At 41.5% G+C, this 16,392-nt stretch overlaps 1 protein-coding gene across 1 annotated transcript; it reads right to left on the bottom strand.

Moving 5' to 3' along the window:
* Window positions 1-14,719: 14,719 nt before the first annotated feature.
* On the bottom strand, window positions 14,720-16,141 carry LOC120995600 (E3 SUMO-protein ligase ZBED1-like). The gene is made up of 2 exons (XM_040424892.1): window positions 15,505-16,141; window positions 14,720-15,298 (listed from the first exon to the last, which is right to left on the bottom strand). The coding sequence occupies exons 1-2, from the start codon at window positions 15,949-15,951 to the stop codon at window positions 14,816-14,818; spliced, it is 930 nt and encodes a 309-aa protein (XP_040280826.1). The 5' UTR covers window positions 15,952-16,141; the 3' UTR covers window positions 14,720-14,815.
* Window positions 16,142-16,392: the final 251 nt, after the last annotated feature.

Here is a 16,392-nt window from a genome sequence, read left to right on the forward strand (position 1 = left end):
CTCCTGAAATTCTGATCGGATTCCACTTCGTCAGCTTTGATTATGTCTGCACTGTTACATCACTTTGTACTGTATATTATCTCAGTACTTTGGCATAGCTGCTGTACTGTGTACATTATGCCTGTGCAGTGACACTACAGCATGTGACATACTATTTCATTCCCAGATTGTGCACATTATGCCTTTTCTGTGTCAAAATTCTGTGCATTAACCCTCTGCCGTGACATTATTGTATGTGTTATGACGGGGCCGGTGCAAGGATTTTTGCCGCCCTAGGCAAGATAAAAATTGCCGCCCCCCCTTATCAGATGATCTGCCCATATCATGACATCACATATGTTCCACCCCTTTCTCAGCTTTTAAATAAAAAGAACTGCTAGGTTTCCCTTAGGGTTAATCCAGCTTCTTGTAGCTGTCTTTTTTTTGCGGAACGGAATTGCGGACCCATACATTTCCATGGGGCAGCATGACGTGCGGCCCCGATCCGGAATTGCGGATCCGCAATTCCGATCTGGAAAAAAATAGAACATGTCCTATTCTTGTCTGCAATAGCGGACAAGAATAGGCATATTCTGTTAGTGCCGGCAATGTGTGGTCCGCAAAATGCGGAACGCACATTGCTGCTGTCCGTGTTTTGCGGATCCGTGGATTCGCAAAACATACATGGATGTGTGAATGGACCCTAAATGTGAGGTAAATTAGTCTCCAATGTAGTATTAATAACTAAACAATTACATAATAAACATATTGCATTGTCTACTTATCAGCAGGACAATAAGATGATCTGGACTCTGGCTGCAGTCTGGCTCTTGGTCTGGCTCTGGGGACTCCCTTGTCACTCTCTTCTCCCCCCTCCCTTGTCACTCTCATTATTCCCCCCCTCCCTTGTCACTCTCATTATTCCCCCCCCTCCCTTGTCACTCTCATTATTCCCCCCCTCCCTTGTCACTCTCATTATTCCCCCCCTCCCTTGTCACTCTCATTATTCCCCCCCCCTCCCTTGTCACTCTCATTATTCCCCCCCCCCTCCCTTGTCACTCTCATTATTCCCCCCCCCCTCCCTTGTCACTCTCATTATTCCCCCCCCCTCCCTTGTCACTCTCATTATTCCCCCCCCCCCTCCCTTGTCACTCTCATTATTCCCCCCCCCTCCCTTGTCACTCTCATTATTTTCCCCCCTCCCTTGTCACTCTCATTATTCCCCCCCCTCCCTTGTCACTCTCATTATTCCCCCCCCCTCCCTTGTCACTCTCATTATTCCCCCCCCTCCCTTGTCACTCTCATTATACCCCCCTCCCTTGTCACTCTCATTATTCCCCCCCCTCCCTTGTCAATCTCATTATTCCCCCCCTCCCCCTCCCTTGTCACTCTCATTATTCCACCCCGGCACCCCCCTCCCTTGTCACTCTCATTATTCCACCCCGGCACCCCCCTCCCTTGTCACTCTCATTATTCTACCCCCCCTCCCTTGTCACTCTCATTATTCCACCCCCCCCTCCCTTGTCACTCTCATTATTCCACCCCCCCCTCCCTTGTCACTCTCATTATTCCACCCCGGCACCCCCCTCCCTTGTCACTCTCATTATTCCACCCCGGCACCCCCCTCCCTTGTCACTCTCATTATTCTACCCCCCCTCCCTTGTCACTCTCATTATTCCACCCCGGCACCCCCCTCCCTTGTCACTCTCATTATTCCACCCCGGCACCCCCCTCCCTTGTCACTCTCATTATTCTACCCCCCCTCCCTTGTCACTCTCATTATTCCACCCCCCCCTCCCTTGTCACTCTCATTATTCCACCCCCCCCTCCCTTGTCACTCTCATTATTCCACCCCCCCCTCCCTTGTCACTCTCATTATTCCACCCCCCCCTCCCTTGTCACTCTCATTATTCCACCCCCCCCCTCCCTTGTCACTCTCATTATTCCACCCCGGCACCCCCCTCCCTTGTCAATGTCATTATTCCACCCCGGCACCCCCCTCCCTTGTCAATGTCATTATTCCCCCCCCTCCCTTGTCAATGTCATTATTCCCCCCACACACACACCTCTAATGTAGCGTGGCCGAGCTCTCTTCGGTCCGCGGTACAGGAGCATTTGTTTCCTGTACCCGGCCGGACTGACAGGAAGTGCACACTAAGTGAGCACTTCCTGTCAGTCCAGCCGGGTACAGGAAACAAAAGCTCCAGTACCGCGGACCGAAGAGAGCTTGGCCACGCTACATTAACAAAAGCACAGAGCAGACACACAGCAGGCGCAGGCTGCGCAGCAATGAGCAGGCGGCCGGAGATTCAAATTAGAGCGGCAAGCGCTCAGGACAGAGTCCTGAGTCGGAGACTCAGGAGGCGCAGCATGAGGGGCGCCGCCGGCCGAACTTATATAACCAACTTTTTTTTTTTTTACACCGCAACGGGTGCCCCCTGCTAAATGGCACCCTAGGCGACTGCCTAAGTCGCCTTACTGGTGGCGCCGGCCCTGTGTTATGAACCATAGATGTCACTGTGTGCATTTCTTTGTGCTTTTCATCACTTTGCTCATTATCACTTTGCATAAAGTACTTTATTGCTGTGTTTTATAAACTGTATATTTTATAATATGTATGGTACTGCGACCACTCTGGAATATTGCTGTTCAATGGTTTCATTATATGCATTATCCCTTTACTGTGAAATAATTTTGTGCATTATTCCTGGGCTATAAAAACACTATGCTTTTATACCTGTACAGGATTGTCCCTATGTGTTTAATTCCTGTGCTGTGATTTTACTGTACCATGTGCATTTCTATGGTACTTTGGCATCGGTTTGTACATTATCTCCTAGGGCAGATTTGGCCACTACACAAACCACACAATTGCATACTGCCCAAGAGGTCAGGCCCAATGCTGTCCCTTGGCAGCTGGTTTCCCCTTGCCAGCGGCATACTGTATATTTCAGCTCTATCCATGTTCTCAGGATGCGGATACAGTTAAATACTACGATGAAGCAGGGAAGCGATTGCGATTGATGAAATAATGGTGGAAGACTTGATGAAGTGACGTCACTGAGCCTGCTGCAGTGTGAGATTTACTCCATTCAACATGGGAATGTAGTCCAGGTAAGTATTCGCCCAGTAGAGGGAGACCAAATTGTGTTGGGAACACCTAAAGGATTCACTATATTTTGTTGTGGGACACATAAGGGAGCATTGTTCTGTGTTGAGGGCACATAAGGGAGCATTGTTCTGTTTTGGGGGCACATAAGGGAGTATTATGCAATGTGGGGGGTCACATAAGAGGTGACCATATTAGCAGCATGATGGGGTAGAACTTAGAAGTGCTGTGGGCAGAGGTTAGTGGTGCTACAGGGTGGAGCTTAGTGGTGTGACACGGGCCCCAGAAATGCCAAATCTGCCCCTAATTATCCCTATGTTGTTTCTCTGCATGGAGAAGAGTGAGAGCATTATCTATAAACTGTGACATAAACTTGTGTGCAATTCTAGCACTGGGACATCAGTATATGAATTATATGTCAAGACTGACATCATTAGATATACTATCCCGGTATTGTGCTAGCACTTTGTAATATGCATGTACTGTGACTTTAATGTGTGCATTATCTTTGTGCTATGTCATCACTGTACATTTGTGTTACATCACGACTTTCATTATCCCATGGGCATTATTTCTATGCACTGACATCACTATGGGCATTAAATGTGATATATGGTACTGGACTGCATTCATTCAGATGTTTTGGTATGTTTGTGTGTGATTTTGCTTCTTTTAGGTCCTGCCACAGCATATCTGCTGGATTAAAATTAGAACGAAGCCAATTCAAAATTGTAATTGTGTTTCCCAAAAGACAGGTGGTGGGATTTTTTAAAGAAATTTATTGTACTGGTTAATAGATTCCCAGCACAATTAAGGCTACTTTCACACTTGCGTTCGGGGCTCCGCTTGTGAGCTCCGTTTGAAGACTCTCACAAGCGGCGCCGGACGAATCCGTACTGCCCCAATGCATTCTGAGTGGATGCAGATTCGCTCAGAATGCATCAGTCTGGCAGCGTTCAGCCTCCGCTCCGCTCAGCAGGCGGACACCCGAACGCTGCTCGGAGCGTTCGGGTTTCCGCCTGGCCGTGCAGAGGCAAACGGATCCGTCCAGACTTACAATGTAAGTCAATGGGGACGGATCCGTTTGAAGATGACACAATATGGCTCAATTTTCAAACGGATCCGTCCCCCATTGACTTTCAATGTAAAGTCTGGACGGATCCGCTCAGACAACTTTCACACTTAGAATTTTTTCTAAACTATAATGCAGACGGATCCGTTCTATAATGCAGACGTTTGGATCCGTTCAGAAGCGGATCCGTCTGTGCAGACACCAGACGGACCCGCTCTGAATGCAAGTGTGAAAGTAGCCTAACATAGCTTCTCAGTGTAATAAGTAGTATACAGCACCCTGATATACGTACTGTATGAGAAGCATTGGTATACTTTTTGTTCAAAATGCATAAGCCCTCTCACCATGCCAAGGTGCCTCCTCGAGTGAGACCTACTCTAATTTGGTGGGGCACCACACGGCGACCACTGACGCTACAGCACAGCACCAGAAGGCGGTGAACAACGCTACCCTGGCACTGGGCCCCACCAACCCACCAGCACGGCAGCACAGCAATAATGGCAACCATGCAGTACTGCACCATGTGAACAGATGTCAAAAGCTCACCTTTCCATGTGCTATCAGGAACTCAAACTGAGAACTGGTAGGAATTTATTAACCCTTATGCAGTTTCCTGCTAATTAAAATCACCTGAGCCGAATGGGAGAAGTACTGATACCATAAGAGAAGGAAAGACACTAATGAACTATTATTTAATCATGTTTTTTAAATATTAAAATATTTTAAAAACCTTTTTGGTGGTTATTTTTAGTTTTCCATGGTGTTATCTATCTAAAAACAAACAAAAAAAAAATATTAAATCCTAAAATTTTTGCACTGATGACAAAGCCTAACAGGCGCCACTTCTTGGTCTGTACATATCACTTTACTGCAGTTATTTGCTTATCATCACAGACAGGTTTAATTACAGATATCACCTATATGTATAGATAATTCAGGATCCACCATTGACAGTATGTGATGGTCAGAGCTTTTCTACTTCCTCCTGATGTCTGCACAGGTCACAAAGCATAAATCACCAACGGTCTCAATTAAACGGTACACTCCCGAACTCAAGATAAATCGCAACAAAAAGGAGTGCGAAAAAACACCATATATAAATAATAAAATATTAAGTTTATTAATATCAATATTAAAAATGATTCACAATACATATTTGTGAACAAGCGGGGACAAAACACAGTAGCACACCACCTTACTAATAACCCCAAAACTGTAACAATTAGCAGCAATATAAAGATGACCTCAACAGGTGTAAATAACATATCCCGGGCAGGGTAAAGATGGTCATATAGATATAAAGTGCGAATGCAATGAAAGGTATGCCAGAAAGTGACCAGTGCATAGCGAACATAGCAAAAAGACATACAAGTATACTAGCTATATAATTCATGAAGCATACATGGCGACATACCGATAAAACAAGGGGATGAAAATCGGGTGGTGGCGCTCCTCGACGCGCGTTTCGCGTGTGATCGCTTCCTCAGGTCACAAAGCATGCCAACAAAACTCTCCAATAGAAGTCAATAAGGTTCTTTCCAGTATACTGTGTATATGGCCCATGGTGATTGCTGTAAGGCATATCTCTAAATGCTGTTAAGAACAGCTCAGACAAGATGACAACCCCTAATCATGTTCAGGAAAAAGAATATAAAATCTGCAATATGAAAATAAAAACTAAAAAGGATATGTGCTACTATCTGGTTTTAACTGGCAGAAAATGTTTTGATGACACATTTCCTTTCAATTTTGACAAGGTTGTCCAGGTAATAGAGCTGTAAAGAATTTGAAATATCACACTACCACATACTTTATCTGTTTTTATAAAAGATAAATACCACTTCTGAAACATCTGTCCATAGTTCATTACCCCAAACAGCATGCGGATAAGTAAAATAAGCATTGATATTATCAAGAGTGGTTTACATCTTGTTACTCTCTCTTGAACTGCAGTTTTGATTATGTTATACAAATTTATTTCGTCATGAATTTTAATGGGAACCGCAATATATATATATGAAAATAGCAAGTAATAGTGCATTGCAAAGAACTGTCTAAATAGGTCTAATGAAAAACTGCTTTCTTTCCTTCGTTAATATGATTGTGTGTCAGTTAAAAATAGAAAAATTGTTTTGACAGCGAAAACGTTAGAATAAAATAGTCTAATATTTATTCATCATAAACTGAACAAAATGTTAGCCATTATAGATCAACAAAATATTTTTTAGTGATCACAAAATAACCTGATACAGTCTCACATTTTGCATGGCTTTATCTCTGTAGGACTTTTTATGGTCAAATAAAAGTTTATTTAGCAAAAGAATCACAAGTAGCCTTCTTACAGTTCATCAACATAAAAAAGCTATATAAATTGAGCCTTCATAGTCCCCCATGTACTAATAGTGTTTCCAAAAGTCCCACCAATTATTATTCTCTCACTGAGAATGACCCCATTAGTAGTGGTGCCCTCTATATTGGGCCCAATAATAATAATGCCCCCACAGAAAACTCATTATTTATAGTGGCCCATAATGCCCTCAGTAGTGATAAAGTTCCCCAATGTGCCCCCAGCAATAATAAGGCCCCATAAAGTGCCCCCAGTAGTTATAGCTTCTCCCTATAGTGCCCCTAGTAGTTATAATCTTCTAATGTCCTCCTGTAGTGCCCCAGTAGTTCTAATGCCCCTGTATTGCCCCAGTACTTATAATGTCCCCTGTAGTGCCACCAGTAGTTATAGTGTTACCAGATACATCCAGAGAGATATGTAAGAGTCGGAGTCCTGGTAGTAGCAGGCCATGATCTTAAAACTGGTTTCCTGAATTTCACTTCACAGCAATCTGTATAGAAGAGAATCTACGTGTGGCAGTAACTCAGTTGAGGAACAAATCAATTGGGATGCACGTTGCATTCAATAAGCACTCAAAGAATAGAGGAAACTATGTAATTGACCATAGGCATACCATGCACTTCTAGAGACTGAAATTCCCCAGAAAAAGTCCCAATAGTTTGAGATCTTTGTTGTCTAGTATATGACAAAGTTGTGGAAGAAGAACCGAGGCCTATAAATGTAGAGTCTTTCCATGTATACCTGGGGGAAAAAAGTATTCAAAAACTCCCAACCCATTTTGTCTTGCTGGCAAAGATAAGATTGATCAACTATGTAAAATTTGTTCTCCAGTGCTGGAAATCTCCCCAGCAGGGTGGTCAGAAGGGGCTCACTTGTTACTGGGCTCCAGAACTGGTAAAGTTTTTAAGAGTGAGAACAGTTGTATGGAATTCTCTTTTTTCAACCAAGTGCCATGTGGTACAGTATAAATATTCCATGTAAGACACTTTTGAGTTCTTCCCACTATATAACAGGGTTGGTAGGATCAGACCTGTTGTGCTTCGGTAAATCAGCAACAGCTTTTTTTTCATGTGTTACACAGAGAGCTTTGTTAAGCAAATTATTGTTTAGCCTTCAAGTCCATCTCTGCTGAGACTGTCCCTCTGGTTCTAGTATGCCGAGTACTGGGTCTTTGACCAAATGAGCAGCACTAGGGCACAATGAGACATAGCATTAAGAAAGTATGAGAAACAAATAAGTGATTCTGCTTTATCTAGAGAAGTGGTAATAATAATCTTTGGAGAGGGTGTGTAGGGTACTCCAGAGGTCAACCAGTCTCAAATTGTGCAATGAACATTGTTCTAAAATGGTATATATCACCAGTTAGACTTGCCAAAATGTACCATTCCTATCCTAATAAATGCTGGAATATGTGCTGTAACGTAGGAACAAACTTTCATGTATGGGGGAAGTGTCTGCTAATGCAATCTTTTTGGAGTGATGTATTTAACCTTGAATAAAGGATTGCAGGTGTGACTCTCACAAGAACCCTCCAGTTGGTACTTTGTTTCATTGGCCTAAATCAAGTGTCTAATGATATTCGTACAGTTGCTGGGCATTTTATACTAGCTGTTCGTACTTCTATTGCTAGAAATTGGAAAAATCCAATACCCCAAACAATGGAGGAGATTAAAAACATAAACTCTTATAATTACACAATGGAAAAAATTATAGCGATGCAACTAAATAAACATGAAAAATTCAAATCCAACTGGAGTTCATGGGAGAAATTCGCCCAATAATAACTTGAAGCGGAAGAGTATGTGCGAGATATTGTCTTGGGGGGTTGGGGAGCCATCATTGGAGACTGGAGGTATGTGACTGAGAACTGATAACAGTTCAGTATAATGAAGAGGAACTTTTCCAAAAATAATTCTCCTAATAAGATGTGTCCTAATGTACCATTGCTGCATTTCCGCTGCCATTGTTCTGCCAAAATACCCAAAAAGGAGTCACAGACCTTTGGTGTTGACAATTTTTTAGTAAAGACCATTTGAAAAATATATTTTTTTTTAGCCTAAAATGAGTCAAATGCAGTCATAAAAAATTGCCCCTAAAGGTGGTTCAAGCCATTAAACTTTGCATGGGAGAACAGTTAAATGTAGACCAAAATTTCAAAATTGAGGGAAGAAGGGGGGAAAAAAAATCCAAAGAAAAAATGGAATCTTGAAACCTGAGTGGGTATGCAGTACCCCTGTATTCTGCTAACCATTTATATAATTGCTGAGGAAACATCTCATCAGATTAATCCTAGGTAAGGTAAGTGATAGCTGGTATTAATAACCATAAACAGGATAATGAAAGTCTAAAGTCACTGCATATTAATGGTGAAACATTGAACATGACTTATAATGTTAAATTGCATTTTTTAATGATGTTTTTGAGTGTGTGAGCAAACTGATATGCTCCTTTGTCCATTTTAAAATGTATAATGCATATGATGCAAGCAAATAAACATACTAATAAAACATCTACTCATAGTCGCTCACATTTTAATATAAATTTAAAGGACTTCTTTCAGCAGGTTTGTACCTATGAAACTGGCTGACCTGTTAAATGTGATCTTGGCAGCTGAAGGAATCTGTGTTGGTCCTATGTTCATATATGCCCGCATACCACATTGCTGAGAAAAATGAGTTTTAATATATACAAATAAGTCTCTAGGAGAAACCACGTCATTGCTGTTACACCTATAGGCTTTACTTTCTCATTTTATAGGCTCAAATACGAGTTTCAAAACCATAAAAAAACTGTTAAAAATATATACAAAATTTAAAAAATGAAACAATTGAGTAATGTCGCACTAGAATGGGGTGGAGAACCGCGTAGAGGTGCACCCACTAATCAGACAACACCCAGTCTGAAAATAGTGAAAAATATAAATAATGGAAGTGGGGCACACTCTAAAAGTATAGGGATCTTTAATGACAATATAAATAATAACAATACATTACAATATCAGCAAGTATAAAATTGGATGTGAAGCAGCAGATAAAAATGGTACCGACAATAAAATGGGTAGTGAAATAAGATGGTTATAAAAGAATATACACTACAGCTATATAAAATACATTAAATCAGACAATATATTTAATAAATATAGATCCCAATAATAATTATACGAATATGTGCGTTGGATTCAAATATTCAATATAATAGATAGTTCACTGGTTGTATTTTATATTCCATATAGGATTTGGGCAATAATATGGGTTATCCTCTCCCGTAGACAGTCCTCTATCACCACTATATATCAATGATCAAAGTCCCAAAGTGTCAGGCATATGCAGCTTAACTGTTTGATTATACAGCAGTCAGGCTGTTCATACGCACAGCGGCGTCCCGCTGTATTTGGAATAAGGAGCGATCGCTTGTTGGAGATATGCAAGTGCTTACCCGAGGGTCTTTAGGTGCTGGATCGTAGGCTCTCGACTCGGTAAGTCCGTGCTGTCTCCGGTCTTTCTCCGGTCTCAAGAGCTAGTAACCAGATTTGAACTTTGGCGCCAGTGAGGTTTGTTTGCTCCACGTGGTGTAGTTACCTCTCGTATAATAGCAGTGGCTCACTTCGGCACCTCGCTGGTTAAAAGGCAATTTGTCCAGGCTTCCTCGGACTTGCAGGGTCTCTCCGCTTATTGGGGGGATAGTACCAGAAGCGTTTCGGGGATTTACAGAAATGACCCCTTCCTCAATGGTTAATTTCCCCCTACTTGTGTTCCTCTTTTATATAGTGGATCAAGTATGTCAAAAGGACTGGTTCGGAATCCAGGATTTTTGGGATTGGGATCCCTAGTTTTGGCTTCTGGTTTAAATTTAAAGGACTTCTTTCAGCAGGTTTGTACCTATGAAACTGGCTGACCTGTTAAATGTGATCTTGGCAGCTGAAGGAATCTGTGTTGGTCCTATGTTCATATATGCCCGCATACCACATTGCTGAGAAAAATGAGTTTTAATATATACAAATAAGTCTCTAGGAGAAACCACGTCATTGCTGTTACACCTAAAGGCTTTACTTTCTCATTTTATAGGCTCAAATACGAGTTTCAAAACCATAAAAAAAAGTTTAAAAAAACTGTTAAAAATATATACAAAATTTAAAAAATATGAAGTTTAAATCACCCTGGTAGAATAAAAAAAAACACATAAATAACAAAAAATATAAAGCAACCGAAAATTCATGTACTATTAAAATTATAAAAATATTTTTCCAATATGGCGAATGGCGTAATGGAAAAAAAGGTCAAAATGGTCAATTTGCCATTTTTTCACTACCTCTCTTACTGAATTTTTTTTCAGGAAATGTGATCACAAAGTCACACACTCCAAAATGGTATTCTTTTCTTTTTTTTTATATTTAACATCTTTTTTCCCACCAAAAAAAACAACACAATCCCTCCGCCTACCCGCCTATGATGCGTCTTCCCTTCACCACCACCCCTCCGTAAAAGACAGAGGAGAGGTGGAGAAGGATGGAGGAAGGAGGAAGTTCTAGGGACTCCAATCTCCCCAAGTTCTAAGCCATTTTATCTCAATATTTCTTTGCTTATACAAAATATATTCATATCTCTTATTAGTATCCACCAAATTTAGCCATGTACTCATACTGGGAGCATCTCGCGCAAACCAAGAATGTGCTATTAGGAGTCTTGCCAAGAACATTATCTTAAACAAAAGATCTTTCTTATATTGTTGACAACCCACCTTAGCAAGATCACCCAATACCCAACATTCAGCAGTAAAAGGGATCCGCACGTTCAGTTTTCCCTCCAAGTATTTGTGAATAGTCCCCCAATATTGTTTTAGCTCTGCACAAAACCAAAACATATGGAGATAATCCGCATCTGAGGCATCACACCTAGGGCAATTCGAATCAGTCCTAATACCACATCTCTTAAGCCAAAGGGGTGTAACATAAAGTCTATGTAAAATATTAAACTGCACCACAACGTGATTAAAATGATGTGAAACCAATTTTAAATACTGAACTACCTTCTCCTGATCATCCGAGTATATAGTTGAGCATTCATTTTGCCAGGCCCTCTGTCCAGGAGAGACGGTATCTCCAAATCGTGCTATAATTCAATTTTTATAAAGTTGGGAAAATCTTAGTCCTATGCCCCAAATTCCCTATCAAATCATTAAATTGTGTAGAAATGTGTATTTTAAGCCTATCTTTTTTTTTAATGCTTAAAAGTGCCGATCTTAACTGCAAATACCGAAACCATAGTAGTTTCTGTGAGTTTTCTCTTTGTGACAATACAGTGAAAGGAACTATATCCCCATTAATTACTACCTGTGCCACGTATAGAATATTACCTTTTTGCCAATATGAATCTCTACTTAGTTTAAGTAGAGTTTGAAAGTGCCTATTATGCCACAAAGGAGTACATCCCATTGAACCCTTCACTCCACACCAAAGTCTAATAGAATACGATGCCTTCATAAAAAGATTCCTAGCGGATTTGAATTCCATGTTTGAGTCGTTCAGTTGATCAGACTCCAATAACGTAAAAAAATGATCATATGGAGATCTATTCACCAAGTGCTTACAGAGTGGGCTGTCTTTCCACTCCCGAAAAAAGCTAAACTGTATAGCTAAAAAATAGCCCTTGAAGCAAGGGAGATTAACTCCTCCCCTCTCCAAAGGCTTATACCAATGCTCTAATTTAAGTCTTACACGTTTCCTCCTCCAAAGTAAGTCATAAATAATTCTTTCTATTAGTTTTAAAAAACCTATCCCCAATCCAAACTGGGGAATTCCTAAAGACATAGAGTAGCTGGGGGAGAATCACCATCTTGACTAGAGATATATTCTATCCGCCTTAGAGGTAAACACAGCCATGTTATCATTTTTGACCTTAACTTATTTATCAATGGCATCAGATTAAGTGGAATAAAATCTTCCACCCTAGGAGAGATTGTAATGCCTAAATACTCAAAAGACTCAGAAATTTACAAAGTATTCAAAATGTTCAACGGGGCATCATCAGGGAATACAAATTTATCTAAGGGCATAGTCTTATTATCCAATGGCATGAGGGTAGTTTTTTCCCAGTTTACATCTAGACCTGAAACTTCACCAAAATGATTTATCATTTAGATAATATTCGGTAGAGTAAACTGTGTCTGTTGGATATAAAATAAAATATCATCTGCATATAAAGAGATTTGATCTTCCGTTCCTAATACCCCAAACCCTAGAATCCTAGGGTCTTGTCTAACTCTAGCGGCCAAAGGTTCAATATACTGTAGATGTCAAAAAAGAGAGGAGAAAGTGGACATCGCTGGCGAGTGCCTCTGGTCATAGAGAAACTTCTTGTAAGTTGACCATTTATATTCACTCTTGCAGTAGGAGATCTATAAAGAAGTTTAATCATATTACTGAACCTCGGGCCAAAGCCCATCTTATGAAGCACTCTCCAAAGGAACCCCCACTCAACTCTATCAAAGGCCTTAGAGGCATCTATAGATAAAATGGATCGTGAGGCCCCTCCAGATGTCTGTAAATTAGCAAAAAGACGGTGTATATTATAGTGGGTCCCTTTATTAGGCATAAATCCATTTTGATCTGGATGTATAATTGATGTCATAACACTAGATAGCCTCGTAGCTAAAATTGTAGACAGAAGTTTGACATCTGCATTGAGAAGAGAAATAGGTCTATATGACCCCAAATCATTAGGGTCTTTACTAGGGCTGCGCATCTTCACTCGTCTCACGATTCGATGCGATTACGATTATCAAGTCCACGATTCGATTCGATTCGATTCGGCGATGCATCACGATGCATCAAGATTATTACCCAAGTCCCCTTGTTTTTCAATTTTACATCAAAAAATTAATTCAATCAGTCAGAAATTGCACAAAAATATTTATTTGTATCTGCTATTTAAACAAATCATACCAAGTTCCCTGCATATCATATAGCAAAGTCTGAATGAACAAAACAGTGCAGCAGACAACAGTATTTATTTAAAACAGTACTGTCAGTGTCTCTGTAACATTAAACTGTTGTGCTGGCCTGGCTGGTGCAGTTAGTTTATAAGTTTTACAATAGTTTTACCATATAATATATATTATATATTATATAATATTAAACAGTACCTACAAAAAAAGGAGCACTTCAGTTCCTGACTGTAAAACATCACAGTGACTCAGTGACTGTGTTATAGGTTCACTCACTGTGATGTTTGCCAGTCAGGAACTGTCTGTCACACAGTGTGTTCAAGTTGTCTGTGTTGCAGAACTTCCTGGTTCACCGTGATTGTTTTGGCAGCAGGAGCAGCACCACCACCAGCACCACCAGCACCACCACCAGCACCAGCACCAGCACCACCAGCACCACCACCACCACCACCAGCACCACCACCAGCACCAGATGGGTAGTACGTCTAGATCAGTGCTATAAGCTCTCAGAGTTGTCACTTTACAGAAAACGTTACCTGCACTGAGCACTCAGCAAGCACTCTACCACGATACATCAACTGAAGCCAAGCCATGCCACCATTAGAGGAAGCTGGAAAATCCTTGACAGAATACATTTTCAACTGAATCTGAAAACCTTGGACAAATCTTTATGGGATCACAAACACACACCACAGAATACCAGAAAAAAAATAAACACACATCCTCCTCACTGAATCATAATGGTAAAGGGCAGGCCACAGGACGGGCAATGTGGCACAGCCACCATAGTCAGACATGATGTCAGAAGGTCGGTGTGTGTTTTTTTGGTTTGTGTGAATGTGTATTTGTGTGATCCAATAAAGATTTACTCCAGGTTTTAAGTTTCAATTTATTCTTTCAAGGATTTGCCTTCCTCTGGTGGCTTGGCGGGCGTCAGTTGTCTGGAATTAAATACAGAATTCTTTTGGTTGAAGGTTAAACCCCTAAACAGAGTCAGAAATTCACAGAGCATGACAGACACATTGGGAAAACACCAAAAAACACGTCAGTGTAAAAATACAAAATGGATCGGACGGACAGTCGCATAATAGAAAACCATTCTCCATCTCCTCTCCACTCCAGTGCTGCTAAAAGCTAGAATAATATAATATATTCTGATTAATCAGAATAATCAGGGGAGGGAAAGGGAAAAGGGGAGGGGAAGGGAAAAGAGAAGGGGAAGGGAAAAGGGGAAGGGAAAAGAGAAGGGGAAGGGAAAAGGGGAGGGGAAGGGAAAAGGGGAGTCTGGCAGGGGAGACAGAGAAATAAAAAATTTCAGTGGCAGAGACAATGCTATAAACAAAATCTATAAAATTAAAAACACTGCTCAGCATTTGGGAACATGTAGATTTTTCTGTAGGAACACCAATTGATCTACATGGTCTGGTTTGAGGGCGCTTCTTTTTGCAGTTACCACATCTCCTGCAGTGGAGAAAACCCGCTCTGCAGACACGCTTGTACCTGGGATACACAAGTATTGCTTTGACAGCCGAGAAAGGAGGGGAAATATGACCTCATGCTCACGCCACCAGTTCAAAGGGTCCTCAGTGAGAGGCAGAGGTGGGGCTTTACAATAGTTTTCCATTTCCTCTTCAGCCTTGGCATAGGGGGTCTTTTTGGGTTCTATTGTACCTTCAGTGTCAGTGAAAGACTGTCCCAGCAAACTCACGAGCAGCGATCTGGCCTTTTTGGGAGGAGATGGTGGAGAATGGTTGTCTTCGATGGGTGAACTGTCCTCTTCTTCCAGAGTTTGTTTTCTTCTAGGCACTTGATGATCCTCTTGTGTCCTCTCACTCTCATCTGATGTAATCTGTGTTTGAACAAAAAAGAAACGGAAAAAAAACAATAAGTAAAAACACAAATGTCAATGCCTTTGATTCTGATGGGGTGATGAAAAAGCACAGGAAACGGACAGTACAGTTCCCGCACCGCATCAGATTCAGAAGCGTGGTAGTGCTTGTGCTACTGTCGTTTCAAGAAGAAACATGATGGAATTCTTCAAATTAATTTAATTACCTCCAAGGATGCAGCTTCCTCAGTGACTCCTTTAAATATCTCCAATCTTTCTTCATCTGTGAGGATGAAAGGCAGTCCCTTAAAGCGAGGATCCAGTGCAGAGGCTGTATGAAGGATCTTCTTCTCGGCCTCACTGCTGTACCTCTTCTGGAGATCTGTTCTAATAGAATTCTTGATCTCATGGATCATGGGTGTGTCTCCCATCGTGTCTGTCATGCTCTGGAGAAGTTGTGCATTTATAGGGGCAATGAGAGAAACTGTTGGATTGCGCTCTTCTGACATCAGCATGGTTGCATCCTTCATTGGCTTTAATGCACTCACGGCGTCCTCTGCATTTGACACATCTGTTTCGTTTAGAGTGCAGAGATCGGACTCTCCTCTTCTGACTTCTGGAGACAGCAAGGTGGCACAGACTGCAGGTTGTTGTTCCAAGAACCTCTCGACCATGTCGTATGCACTGTTCCATCTTGTTGCCACATCAGTTATCAGCTTATGATTCTTCAGGCCAAGACATTTCTGTTTCTCTTTTAGACAGTGGCTTGCTCTAGTGCTGCGGTGAAAGAATGTGGATATCCGACGTACTCTGCCAAGAAGCCTAGAGAGAGTGGCCACTTTCAACGCTCGCTGGGATGCAAGATTCAGTGTATGGGCAAAGCATTTCACATGGGGGAATTTTCCAACTTGAGCTGCAACTATCATGTTTGACGCGTTGTCGGTCACAAGCACTACAGATTTATCGGACAGCTGCCATTCTTCCACAACATGAGAAAGTAGCTCTGCCAGATGAGCACCCGTGTGAGACTCATAAATGGCTCTCGTTTGCAGTACATGCGACAAAATCTGCCAGTCCTTACTAACGTAATGTGCTGTTATTGTAACATAAGACTC

The sequence above is a fragment of the Bufo bufo genome, chromosome 3, assembly GCF_905171765.1.
Source record: "Bufo bufo chromosome 3, aBufBuf1.1, whole genome shotgun sequence".
Taxonomy (NCBI): Eukaryota; Metazoa; Chordata; class Amphibia; order Anura; family Bufonidae; genus Bufo; species Bufo bufo.